This window comes from Hemitrygon akajei, chromosome 3 (assembly GCF_048418815.1).
Source record: "Hemitrygon akajei chromosome 3, sHemAka1.3, whole genome shotgun sequence".
Classification (NCBI taxonomy): Eukaryota; Metazoa; Chordata; class Chondrichthyes; order Myliobatiformes; family Dasyatidae; genus Hemitrygon; species Hemitrygon akajei.
In genome coordinates this window covers 27,303,462-27,318,163 of record NC_133126.1, presented here as the reverse complement: position 1 = coordinate 27,318,163, position 14,702 = coordinate 27,303,462, and the positions used below count along the sequence as shown (strand labels likewise).

The window sequence follows — 14,702 nt, the reverse complement described above, 5'->3', positions numbered from 1 at the left end:
TAATTTCTGAACTGACAATTTCAAAGAAGCCTGAACTTCTCCATGCCCCAGTCAGTATTCTATGTTTTTACAGCTAGTAAACAGATTCTCTCTGTTTTCTGTACCTTGTACGAAATACAGCTACAGTGTCTGCCTGCAGGGCAACTATCTTCAGAACCGTGTTCTATGAAGTGGATTGAAATACATTTTAGTGTGAGGTGATTTGGAGAAGTTCAAAAGTAAGCAAGCTTTCCCAAAGGAGTACTAAGCATTGGCAAGAATTAATTTATTTGTAGTTATATATGCAAGGTAATATTATAGTTCTATAAAACTGAGTTTAGACCATACTTGGAACATAGTGTTCAGTTCTGGTAACCTCATTATTGGAACGATGTGAAAGCTTTAGAGAGGGAGCAGAGGAGATTTATCAGGATGCTACCTGGTTAAGACAGCATGTCTTATGAGAATAGATTGAGTGAGCTAGATCTTTTATCTTTGGAGCGAAGGAGGATGAGAGATGACTTGTTAGAGGTTAACAAGATGATGATAGGCATAGTTCAAGTGGACAGCCAACACCTCTTTCCCAGTGCAGAAATGGCTAATACAAGGGGGCATAATTTTAAGGTGATTGCAGGAAAGGATGTGGGATATCGTGGTTTTTTTTTACACAGTAGTGGGTATGTGAAGCACACTGCTGGGTATGTGGTAGAGCCAGATATATTAGGGGCAGTAAAGAGACTTGGGCACATGGATGACAGAAAAATAAAGGGTTATGTGGGAGAGAAGGGTTAAATCAATCTTGGAGTAGGTTAAACAATACTGTGGGGCAAAGGGTCTGTACTGTGCTGTCATGTTCAATGTTCTTTGTGCAATTTTTGTTTCCCTAACTAAAACAAAAGAAACATTTGCTTTGGATTCAGTGTGGCTTAAATTTGCTGATTTGATTTCTGAATTCAAGGCTTGTCTGATGAAGCGAGATTGAGGTTGGCCTACACCTAGTTTTTGGAAGAATTATATGCATTCTCTATTACATATACTTTCTATAATCTCTGAAACGGATACAGGGATTGGCTGTGTAGATATCAGACTGTTTATTCTATTCTCAGAATAAGAATTTTGCTATCTGAGACTGAGATAAGAAAATCTTTCTTTAACTGGAATGTACCTTTGAAATTCTTTTCATCAGAAGGCGGTGAGTGCTCTGACACATTTACCCTTCAGGCTGACACCCTTCATCAGGATGGCCTGAAACATCAATTGTTCATTCCCCTCCATAGTTGCTACCTGACTTATCTATGTTGCCAGCATCTTCAGAATCTCTTGTGTTTATGATATGCAGAAACCTTTGCCTTAGACTTACATAAATTCATGCATTTCGAAACTCAGTAGTTCAATGGTTCCATTTAATATTAGAAGATGTAAATAATATATAACCTGAAATTCTTGTTCTTCGTAGACATCGACAAAAACAGAAGAGTGCCCCAAAGATTGAATAACAGTATAAACATTAGAACTCCAAAGCACCCCCTACTCGATCATCATGCACAAGCAGCAACAAAGAAATGACTCTCCTCCTCCCCTACTTACATCAGCACCCACCACCCACCAAGCAAACAGTAGCAAAGATGCCAGAAAGACTATGATCTGCAGCATAATAAAAACTAATTATTTACCCAGCAATTCAACATACCACAGGCTCTCTTTCTCCCTAATAAAAAAAGGGATGCGAGAGGGGAGACCCACAAAGACAAACAACCCCCCCCCCTCCCCCCCGAGTTCTCCAACTCGAGAATTGGCAACATACTCTTCTTGACCAATGAGGGAAAGTGAGAGAACATATAGAGTACAGAGCCCCCAGTGTTCCATTTTCACCTGCGATGCTTCATTCAGCATAGAAACGGCTTGTCTCCAAGACCGCAAAGCCTCGGAACCCCAGAGGTGGGCTCGTCTTCTAGGCTGCTTACCTGGGATATCAAATTGGCTGGCTGTTGGGCCCTGGTAGCTGGTCTCCTTAAAGAACTGAAGTTCGCGTGTAGCTCTAGGTCAGGGTCTTCGACAGAGCACCATCCACCTTGAAAAGGGAAAAGAGAGACATCAGAGCTGCTTCCACGGATGAGCTCGAAGGAGTCACCCCGACCATAGCTTTAATTCCTTCCATAAATACCAACCACCATTACTTCCTTATTAGGAATTTCCTCAGTCACATAATATTGTCTATAGTTGCAGGAAGCTAAATCAACAATTTGTATTGCTGAGTGTTTTATATGCAATAAATGAACATAATATGAATATTTTTCTTTTCTGTTTTCTCTCAATCTCTCGCATTATTGAACTTTGTTAAAATCATAGCAACAGTACTGAGCAACATGAGCAATTACAAAATCTTAAGTACTGTATATTCTCAGGTTTGGATTTGCTAATGAATGAATATGTAAAGCTATTAGCAAGTGCAGTAGAAGCATAATTGGCTGTTCTTGAAATATGTAATTGCTTTGTATCATGACTATAATCCCACCTTGTGTATTTGTCAGTTAGCTGTCTCAAAGTTCACATGCATTCATACGTAAACTGGACCAGGTGAAGAGGGTCAGTTTCCAAAAATAAGCATTAATGAAAATACTCTCTGATAATTTGGCTATGTTGGTGGTTATATGATTTTTTTAAAAAAAATCTGATTTCTCAAAAATCACATTTTTAAAAATTCATTTCAAGCTTGTAACTTCATTGTTGCTGTTTTCCTACCTGTTTGTATGCAAGTAGACTTCAGTGTATTTCTAAATTAATCTAATTGAAAATCTATATAACTAACTGAACTAGACATCCACGGTCAAACTTATTTATTGCATTGAATGATAGAATCTATTGTCACACTGATTATCGTTTTTGTGTATTTCTCAGTGTTGAATTAGTTAATGGTCATGTAGGCTTGTTGTATCTGTGTATTTTTTCCTGCAGTACAAAATGCCCAGTTCTGCACATTAGATGTAGACTTCTGTCTGTTTATTTAGTGTATCTTGAACTTCTTTTTAACAACTTCCAGGAAGATGAGAAGTTCCTGACAGAACTTTTTGCACAGTTAACGGACGATAGCACAGATGATGACAAAAGACAGGAACTGGTAAGTACAAATGTGATCAGAAGTATGTAAGACTCACTTGGGATATCCACGGGGTTTGAGCATGCCCTCGTATCTGCATTTTGGGCTGACATTTACCTCTCAGGCCTAAAATATAATTAGGTAATGGAGTTGTAGATAGAGAATCGTACAGAAACAGTCCCTTTGGTTACAGTGTCGACACCAAACATCAAGTACCCATCTTTGAGATGATGCCTCCCTCAATCCATCATTAGGGACCCCCCACAATCCAGGATATGCCTTCTTCTCATTGCCACATCAGGGAGGAGGTATAGGAGTCTGAAGACACTCATTCAGCATTTTAAGGACAGACTCTTCCCCTTTGCCATCAGATTTCTGAAAAGTCCATTAACATTACCTCACTATTTTCCTCACTTTTTGCACTACTTACTTATTATTATAATATAGCTTTTATTCTAACTTGTAGTAATTTTTTATGGATTGCGCTGTACTGTCTGAAAACAAACATTTCACGACATATGTCAATGATAATAAATTTATTCTTGATTTTGATTCCACCTGTACTAATCTTACTTACCAGTGCTTGATCCATCCATTCTGTACTTCTGTATTTGGAAATTTTGAGTTCTCTTGTACATATTTAGAATTTGTTTAAGACAAATGTCTTCACCACCCATTCAGGCAGTGCATTCCAAATTCCACCCTCTGGGTGTTACGGGAGGGAATCTTCCTCAGATCCCGAAATAACATAGTTAATAGTGTTCGTATATAATCTATGAAAAGTAATATCATCTACAAACCAAGAAAATTAAATTCACATGCATCTGATTTCCTGGAACAAACATCTAGTTCTGTACATGGATGTATCCAGAGCTAGTTTATTTTCTCTCTATGGCTGCCAAAAATTAGAATTGCACTGATGCACCAGCACTAGTAATTCCCACTCAAATACGTACAGTCCCCAAATGTCCCAGAAGTAAGCAAAATTCTCATGTTCCACCAGCCCCTATCTGGAACATTAAAAGGCAGGAAAGATCTATCATAAAACCACATGTACTTAGCACTGTATCAGTAGGCATCCATTTTTGAGTGCCTAACATGATGCTGTCTTCTGTTTCAGCTCATTGGTAAGACTTTGGCAAAAGTTGCCTACAGCAGTACTTCAATAAAACAAAAAAGGTTACAGTTTTGAATAACATTTTAATTTTTTTTAAAAATATTTGAACATTTGTGGTGGTTTATCTTATGGCTGTATGCACTATATTTATGAATCTGGATGTACTTGTGTTTAAAATCATCTTTTAATCTCTCAAATACAAGTACTGAAAGATTGTCTTTTATAATCCATATGTGCCAATATCTGTACTGCATAAAACCATGAATTACCACTTCAATTAAATTCTTTTGCAAGGAAGAAAATCAAAGTTGAGTTTATTGTCATTTGCTTTAGTACATATATGCACAAGTGCATTGAAAACTGGAATCAGTATCATAGACACATAGCATCATATAAACAGCATTCTTAAAACTTAAACAAGTTTTACAAGAAAGAACACAATTGGAACAAAAAGTGTCCATTTTAAAGTGGACTTGGTATTACTAGTCTAAGGTTGTGTCAATTGGTTTAATAACCAAATGGTTGGAAGGAAGTAATTGTTCTTAAACCTGGTACTGTGGAACTTCAGGATGACCTAAGACTGCCATATGGTCCACCCTGCCTGTGAAGACCTGAACAAACTTGCCTCGGCTCAGCATGCAGCTCTCTGACCCATTCTACAAAGGAACACCATGTGACAGGGACCTACGAAAAGGAATTTGAAATCACAATCTAATTAACAAATGCAGAAACTCTTCTATATCCCATCACTCATGTGAATTATATTCAGAAGTTGCAAAAACATGGAATTAAGAATTATGTTTGTGATACTTGAAGCAAATTTACTTTCTTGTGGATGAGTGGACTGAATGTTACTATTTTAACTCATTGATCAGCGAAGCATAATATGTTTTTTGTTTCAGGTGAATTTTCTGAAAGAATTTTGTGCATTTTCTCAAACTTTGCAACCTCAAAACAGAGATTCGTTCTTCAAGACATTATCAAATATGGGCATCTTGCCAGCCCTGGAGGTCATTTTGGTGAGTTTTATTATTAAAGTGCATTGAGTTGCTATGGGTTACATTTCCACACCCAACAGTAGCCTTTTGGTGTCTTATCAGACTAGATTTCTAATGGAGTCAGATGATGACTGTGGATAAATTGGTAGATGAAAGGAAACCCACTTCTGCTCACACTTGATCCACACACATTTGAATGAGGAGTTACAGGATTACAATACAGTACATTATTCTCAATCTTGTCCACTCTTCTATGCAGCAAGCTTTCATGAAGTGACTTCTGGAATCCAAGTTCACTGCATCTACTCATTTCCCCTTATTCCACCATGCTTTTAAAAAAAAACAGTACAGCAAAAGAACAAGCCCTTTGGCCCATGTGGCCCGTTGTGCCAAACTAATCAAGCTAATAACACCCAATTCCTTTTGCCTGCATGTGGTCAATATCCCACATTCCCTGCATGTTCATGTACTTAACAATGAGCCTCTGTCATATCTGCCTCCACTGTCCCAGGACATTCCAGGTACCTAACACTCTTGTTTTTTTTAATTGTTCCACACATCTCGTTTGAACTTTTCCCTTCTCACCTTAAATGAATGCCCTCTATTATTAGAAATTTTTGGACTTTTGGGGGAATGATACCAGCTTCCAAGCCTGAGGAAGTGATGTGGAAGTAGTAGCCTGGTGAAATTGCATCTGGAATACAAGTTATATTGTTTCCCATGTTCCAGGAGAAGTGCTGGCTAAGATTGGGTTATGAAATGTCAGGAATCAAGTATAAACTTAATTCTCCATATACATTTGCACATATTAGGAATTTGCTGTGTTGTGTGATGCAACATGCAGCAAAAAAATAACATTCAACAATTATAAAGAATTATAAAATAAAATTAGAAGTATGGATATGGAATAAATATACAAAAATATGTAAATACCAGCATGTACTTACAATGAAAATAGTATTATAAAAAGTGGTTTAAAGTGTGTACAGTGCAGTCTCTGAGGTAATAGGTGGGGGGGGGGGGGGGGAGAGATGGAATAACAAGATCAAATCCCTGAGGGAAGAAACTTAAGATGGTGCAAAGTTCTTGTTTTAATAGCCCTCTTCTGCTTTCCAGAAGGGTGCTTATGGAAAAAGCGGTTTGCTGGGTGGGTAGTATCCAGCAGTTATAGCAAGGATGGTTGAAATGTGAAGTCAAAGTTGAGTTTATTGTCAGAGGCAGAAATACATGTATACACAGATGCCATGAAAAGCTTACTTGCACCATCATAGACTTCGTATGAAACATTATTGCTCTTGAATGGAAAAGTATACAAAAAGTAGTGCATACAGTCCAATCCATCATGGGTAAAGTACTCCCTACCATTGGGCACATCTGCATGGAGCGTTGTCACAGGAAAGCAGCATCCATCATCAAGGACCCCTGTCATCCAAGCCATTCTTTGTTCTCACTGCTGCCATCAGGGAAGAGGTACAGGAGCCTCAGGACCCAAGCCACCAGGTTCAGGTACAGCTATTATCCCTTAACCATCAGGCTCTTGAACCAGAGGAGATAATTTCACTCAACTTCACCCTCACCAAAACTGAACTGCTCACACAACCTATGGGCCCACTTTCAAGACTCTTCATCTCATGTCCTCGATATTTATTGCTTATTCTTTTTCTTTTTTTTGTGTTTGCACATTTGTTGTCTATTACACATAGGTTGTTTGTCTTATTCTGTGTGGTATTTGATTCTATAATGTTTCTTTGTATTTACTGTGAATGCCCACAAAAAATGGATCTCAGAGTTGTATCTGGTGACACATATGTACTTTGATTTTAAAAAATTACTTTGAACATTGAGGTATGTTACCCAAGAAGGAGAGAATATAAAGCATGGCAGTATTTCTTCCAGATATTGACTGGAAGAATTTCTCTAAGGAAATAAGATGAAGGATAGTATGTTCTCAAGTTGTAATAAAGAAACTAGATTTGCTATCTGGACTAATTGCCAGACATATGATTATTTTATCATCACTCTACTATATTGCACTACTTAATTTGCACTAGCAGTGGTAAAGGCTCTGATAATTGTACTTTGGTCAAAGTATTGTTTCTTTTCCAAACTTCCTTGTTGTCTGGTAACCGTGTACCTTAATAATTTTGCAAATATTAACTTGCAGGGTATGGATGATGTTCAGGTTCGAAGTGCAGCCACTGACATATTTTCCTATTTGGTTGAGTATAATCCCTCCATGGTACGAGAGTTTGTCATGCAGGAAGCTCAACAAAATGATGATGTGAGTATTTGGAAACTCCGATTGCAAAAAAAAAAGTTTGAACTCCACTGGGATGGTCTTTGTTCCATTAGATGGATTATTACAAATGTACTGCCTATTTTAGATTGAGATATCAGTGCATTGAAAGTATCAAGATAAAGTGATTTATTATTAAAGAATGTGGCTACAATACTACTTCAGAGAATTGTGCACATAATCCAGAACAGCGGATTAGCAGCATTGTCTTTCAAAGAAGATGTTATTCAAAGGTCTATCCTCTCCTCTGGAATTCCTATTACAAAAAAAACTGCAGAGTGAAGTGGAAAATTCCTCCTGTTTCCTGGGATATTTTTTTCTTCCATCAGATGTCAGATGAAGGAACCAAATGAAATTATATTAAGTTTTCTGACTGTGCAAATAATCTGCAACGGTATGCGAGCAGTTAGTGAATGGGAAGTGGGGTTTTGGCATTGAAAATTAAAGTCCATCGAGCATACTCCCCTGTTTAAGTCATGGTCTTTTGCCCTTAACTGCACTCTACTCAAGAAATATTTTGTAGCATTAAATATACTTGATACTTCCTTTTGACACTGCTCTGGATGAAAAATTCCAAATAACTGTAACCTCAGAAGAGAATAAGTTCCTCCTAATCTGTCTGAAGTCACTGGCAGTTCTAGTCACTCATGGGACCAGTATTCTGGTGGAAATCTTGAATAACAAACTCTATGCTGGAGGAATTCAGCGGTCAGGCAGCATCTTTAGAGGGAAATGAGAGTCAACGTTGCAAGCATCATGAAGGGTCTTGGCCTGCAAGGTCAACGTTCATTTCCCTCCATAGATGCTGCCTTACAGTTCCATTGACCCATATTTGATCCTGGCCTCAATGGTCTGTGTAGAATTTGCACCTTCATCCTATGACCATGTACATTTCCCCTGGGTGCTCCAATTTCCATCTATCTCCCAATGGTAGACAATAAGTGTGTTTATCGGCCACTGCAGTTTTCCCCAGGTATGTTGTTGAGTGGTAGAATCTGAGGAAAGTTGATAGGAATGTGGGAGAATAAAAGTATGTGATATGGGATTAGTGTAGTTGGGTGTTTGATGGTCCTTGGCCCGTGTGCCCAATCTGTATTGTATGACACTAAATGAAAATTGTACCCAAACAACAAAGAATAAAGGGAGAGGTGCTCCCTGAATTGTTAAAAAAGGAAACAATTTTTATATCCATAGAATTGAGATTGAAGTGTGCATAAGTGAAGTTATAGGTGAAGAAGTAGAAACCGTGTTGATATCTAGATATCTATTCAATTGGCAGTTGAAATAAAGGCACAAGTTAGACATATAGGAACAATTTAGAGATTTAGGATTACAGTTCCTGTCCTTGCAGAGGATAATTATCAGGTATTTCTGAGTGGTACTGTTTCTATTCTTTGAATGTAAATAATTTAAATTTTCTCTGTTCTTGTGCTTATTAAGGCAGGGGATGTTTGTAGTAGAGATTGAAGCAATGTTTATTCATAAACATCAAGCTATCCTTTCTGAAAAGTCCATGAACACTACCTGTGTCTCGTATTAAGTTGTTCAGTGGTATGTCTTGCATTTGTGAGCTGAAAGCAATACATTTCTGCTGTTTCAAACTTGTGCTTTAATTTGCACGTGATATAAACATTACTGATGTCGCAGGATGGCATATGATGTTCAGGGGAACTTGAAGACGGTGGCATAACCATATCCTTAAGTATTTGAACACATAGAGCATAGAACAATACAACATAGTTTGACCCACAATAGAAACCTACTCCATGATCACAATTCTCTCCTACACAGCCCATGACCCCCATTTTTCTTACATCCATGACCCTTTCTAGCTGTCTCTTAAATGTCTTTTTTTGTATCAGCCTCTAGCATTGCCATTTGTGGTAGAATTTATGAAGATGGAACCTTGTCTGTGTAGTAGTCAGTCTTATAAGTACCGACATGTATAGGTACATCTGCAATAGACTGAGGTGAAGTTGGAGTAAAGTTCAAGTTTTGCTTTATTGTCATTTTGACCATAAACTGCTGGTACAGTACACAGTAAAAACGAAACAATGTTCCTCCAGGACCCTGGTGCTATATGAAGTTTCTTTCGTATTGCTTCGTTCGTCAACTGTTGCAGATTTGGTCCTCAGCCAGAGTGTTTTCTTTCTTCTTGTTACTCAGTATTTCTTCCAGATGGTGTTCAACATGAAGGCGTGCTAATACAGCAGCTGAGGGAAGGGCAGTAGATGGTAAATAGATGGTTTCTTTACTCAGGCTTCACCTGAAGACATGAGATGCCATTGGGTCTGAAGTTAACACTACGGAGTTTCCTCCTCTCTCCTTCATGTTGTTTACCACGGGGTGCAGTTACTCTGGAGGTATAATCAACCAGTTGGGCAAAACCAACCTAGGTTAACAGTAGAGAATAGATTGTTGGCTAAGACTCTTAATTGCTTCCTCAGTCAATTGCTTTTCTAATGTGGAACAGTTCTCCCAATATGCATATCAATCTCCATTTACTTTGGAGGAGGATTTGTGGGGCCAGCAGGTCTGTGTATGCAGCCTGTCCCTAGTTCAGTGCTAGCTGTTCCTTCCAGTTTTATTTTTAGGTTTAGACTTAGCACTGTGGTCTAGCTGAGTGTACCGTTGCAACGGACGGTTAGAAGTCTGCTGTACTGTTGCTGTGTTATGATTTATTACAACCTGGTCATTTCAAGATCACCATTATTGCTGCTAGCTTTTCACTATTTAATTCTCTAAATTTAGAATCCTGTTACTATGATTGGGTGATTTATCCAAGTGGCTGGATTAATATCTCTAGCAACCACATTACAAGCATTCTTATTCACTGTAACATGACAGATTTTAATCCCAGGATTTTTGAGAGCCAATTTGAGTGATGTAATATACTGAGGTAACATTTAGGGTCAGTAAAATATGTAAGGGTTTGTTGAGGGCATTGAACTTATGCTTCAAATTTATTTTGTGTGTAACTGTAGAATCAGTTTATTTCTGGATTTTTTTGGTAAAATTACTGATATTTCTGAAAAAAAAAATCAGATTTGTCATCACTGACTTGTATGATGTGAAATTTATTTTGCGACAGCAGTACAGTGCAAAGACAAAATTATTGTATATTACAAAAATAAATTGTGTAAAAAGAAAAGAATAATGGCATAGTGAGCATAGACTGTTCAGAAATCTGATGGTCAGAATTGTTGAATGTTGCTCTTTGGGCCCCTGTATATACAGTTGCAAGAAAGTTCATGAACCCTTTGCAACTTCCTGATTTTCTGCATTAATTACTCATAAAATGTGGTCTGATCTTCATCTAAGTCACAATAATAGACAAACACAATCTGCCTAACTAATGACACACAAACAATTGCACTTTTCACGTCTTTATTGAACATTGTTTAATCATTCACAGTCCAGGCTGGAAAAACTATGTGAACCCTTGTATTTAATAACTGGTAGAACTTCCTTTAGCAGCAGTAACCTCTACAGGAAACCAAATGTTTCCTGTAGCTACTTATCAGACTTGTCAACGGTGATAAAAAAATTTAGACCATTCCTCCGTACAAAACAGTTTCAGTTAGAAGGGTCTCAGTCTGAAACGTCAACTGTACTTTTTTTGCCATAGATGCTGCCTGGCCTGCTGAGTTGCTCCAGCATTTTGTGTGTGTTGCTTGGATTTCCAGTATCTGCAGATTCTCTCTTGTTTACTGTTGTCAATTTACTCTTCTTTCAGATCACTTTGGTGCATCATCCAACTTCTATTAAGCTCCAGGAGACGGACCGCTACCCTGATAGTCACCTGTAAAGTGTCTAGATACAATTTTGAATTCATTGTTCCCTCAACGATTGCAAGCTGTCCAGATCCTTAGGCCGCAAAGCAGCCCCAAACCATGATGCTCCTTTCACATGCTTCACAGTTGCTTAGAAACATAGAAAACCTACAGCACAATATAGGCCCTTCTGCTGAATGTACATATTTTAGAAATTACCTAGGGTTACCCATAGCCCTCTACTTTTCTAAGTTTCATGTACCTATCCAGGAGTCTCTTAAAAGACCCTATCGTATCCGCCTCCATCACCGTCACCGGCAGCCCATTCCACGCCCTTACCACCCTCTGTGTTTTTTTTTAAATTGCCTCTGACATCTCCTCTGTACCTACTACCAAGTACCTTAAGACTGTGCCCTCTCATGTTAGCCATTTCAGCCCTGGGAAAATGCCTCTGACTATCCACACAATCAATACCTCTCATCATTTTATACACCTCTTATCAGGTCACCTCTCATCCTCCGTCACTCCAAGGAGAAAAGGCCAAGTTCAGTCAACCTATTCTCCTAAGGCATGCTCCTCAATCCAGGCAACGTCCTTGCAAATCTTTTCTGCAACGTTTCTATAGCTTCCGCATCCTTCCTGTAGTGAGCTGACCAGAACTGAGCACAGTTCTCCAAGTGGGGTTTGACCAGGGTCCTATAAAACAGTAACATTACTTCTCAACTCTTGAACTTAGTCCCACAGTTGATGAAGGCCAATACACCGTATGCCTTCTTAACCACAGAGTCAACCTGCACAGCAGCTTTGAGTGTCCTAAAGACTAGGACCCCAAGATCGCTCTGATCCTCCACACTGCCAAGAGTCTTACCATTAATACTATATTCTGCCATCATATTTGACCTACCAAAATGAACCACTTCATACTTATCTGGGTTGAACTCTTATCTGCCACCTCTCAGCCCAGTTTTGTATCCTATCAATGTCCAGCTGTAACCTCTTGACAGCCCTCCACACTATCCACAACACCCCCAACCTTTGTGTCATCAGCAAATTTACTAACTCTTCCCTCCACTTCCTCATCCAGGTCATTTATAAAAATCACAAAGAGCAGGGGTCCCAGAACAGATCCCTGAGGCACACCACTTGTCACCAACCTCCATGCAGAATATGATCCATCTACAACCACTCTTTGCCTTCTGTGGGCAAGCCAATCCTGGATCCACAAAGCAAGATCCCCTTGAATCCCATGCCTCCTTAAACTTTCTCAATAAGCCTTGCATGGGGTACCTTATCAAATGCCTTGCTGAGGTGAGGTTTTGATGTTGGTGTGCAGTGCCCTTCTTCCTCCAAACATAATTGTGTGCATTTCTGCCAAAAAGTTCAACTTTTTGTCTCATCATCCAGAAGCACTGTGCAACACCTACGTGGCCTTTTGCAAACTTGAGACATTGCAGCAGTTTTGTGTGAAGAGCAGCAGTGGTTTACTCTGTGGTGTCCTTCCATGAACACCATTCATGTTAAGTGTTTTTCTTGTAGTGGACACATGAACAGAGACTTTAGTAGATCTAGAGATTCCTGCAGATCTTTTTGCTGTTACCTTGGGTTCCATTTCACCTCCTTCAGCACTGCACATTGTGCTTTTCATGTGATCTTTGCAGGATGCCCACTCCTAGGGAGAATAGCAACAGTACTGAATTTCCTCCATTTGTAGACAGTTTCTCTTACTGTGGATTGCTGAATGCTCAGGTCTTTAGAAATGCTTTTTCCAGTTTCATGCATCTCTACAATTCTTCTTCTAAGGTTCTCTGAAAGTTGTATTGATTGAGGCATGATGCACAATAACAGATCTTTCTTGAGAAGAGCAGGTTCTGTCAGTAACCAGACTTTATATCTTTTATAGGACAGGGCACCTCTGCCACCCACACCTTCAATCTCATTTCATTGATTGGAACCACTTGACTGCAAATAGCTTTTTTAGAAGGCATTACCCGAGAGGTTCACATTTTTTTGAACCTAGACTGTGATTGTTTAAATGGTGTACTCTGTATTGACAAGAAGCATACCGTAGATTCCGGACTACAGAGCGCACCTGATTAAAAGCCGCTGGCTCTAATTTTAGAAATAAAATCAATTTTTTACTTGTAAAGGCCGCACCGGATTTTCGGCCGCAGGTGTCCCACGTTGTAATATGAGATATTTACACAGAAAGATATTACACGTGAGGATTTTTTAACTTTTAATTAAATCCATATGGTAACAAAAACAAATACATATTGCAAATGCTTTTTTTCGAACCGTGCCCGTAACGCGGCTACTTTTAAATATACGTTGCGTATACTTCTTTACTGAACAACATTCCAATATCTCCTAACGACTGGTAAAAAATATATATACTGCAGCCTACCAGGAAAAGTTATTGATCGCCTTTAACTTAAAAGCAGCGTTTTCGATCCGCCGCTCCCCCCCCCCCCCCCCCGCCGTCCCGTTTATCGCAAACTGGTATCCCACAAGACGCGGCGAAACCGGGTGTGACGTCATAGCATCCCGCGATGTAGTACAGAAAACAAATATAGTTAAAACTCTTCTAACTTTAACTAGAAAATGAATTACTAAGCGAAAATATTATAAACTAAATAACTGCCATAAAGGCAGCACAATGCTTTTCTTCGAGTGTTTTCCATGTTGATGAGGGTGAGTACAAATGACTGATTTACAATAATTTAATTGTGAAAGTGCGCTTGATTTATCGTACAATTTCATTGGACCTCTGTGAACTACTCATCAATTTTATTGGTCTACTGTTACGAGGCAAAATGTTTTCGGCGGCATGAAAAAAAATAATACATTAGCCGCTCCGTTTTAAAGGCCGCAGAGTTCAAAGCTGTTCAAAATGTGGGAAAAAAGTAGCGGCTTAAAATCCGGAATCTACGGTAGTTCTTTGTGTGTTATTAGTTTAGGCAGATTATTGTGACTTAGATGACGATCAGACCACATTTGAGTAATTAATACGGAAAATCAGATAATTGCAAACTTTTTCTTGCAACACTACATCCTTTCCATTGGTAGTAACGAGAAAACGGCATTGTCCCAGATGGGGAAGGTTGCTGGCGATGGTTGCTGCCTAATTGAGCCACCGCTTCTTGGAGATGTCCACGATGGTCAGGAGAGTTGTTCCTGTGATAGAGCTTGTTGGGTCTACAACCTATGCAGCCATCTACAGCCCTCAATTATTAATTTCTGTAAAATGCCAATAATAATGTCCACTCGTGAACCAACTCAGCCTTCTGAGTGATAACCTGGACCATTTTAACTCCAAAAAGTATCAATTTAACATTCATTAATTTCTGAATAAAACATTTCTCATAGAAGAAAATTTTATGTCTCTCAACAGACTTGCACCAATCTCACGCTAAAAGATGTTCTTTGTGGAACTAATGTATCG

General features: G+C 38.8%; 1 protein-coding gene across 4 annotated transcripts in view; it reads left to right on the top strand.

Annotated features, from left to right (window-relative positions):
• LOC140724794 (serine/threonine-protein phosphatase 4 regulatory subunit 3) overlaps window positions 1–14,702 on the top strand; it is a 130,519-nt gene that overhangs the window by 78,187 nt on the left and 37,630 nt on the right. For all 4 annotated transcript variants that reach the window (XR_012098189.1, XM_073039412.1, XM_073039410.1 and 1 more), the window contains 3 exons: window positions 3,020–3,097; window positions 5,096–5,212; window positions 7,356–7,472. Coding sequence is in view for 3 of the 4 variants with exons in the window: in XM_073039412.1 (XP_072895513.1) it covers window positions 3,020–3,097; window positions 5,096–5,212; window positions 7,356–7,472 (312 nt within the window). In the remaining variant the exon portion in view is untranslated. The remainder of the gene's footprint in view (window positions 1–3,019; window positions 3,098–5,095; window positions 5,213–7,355; window positions 7,473–14,702) is intronic.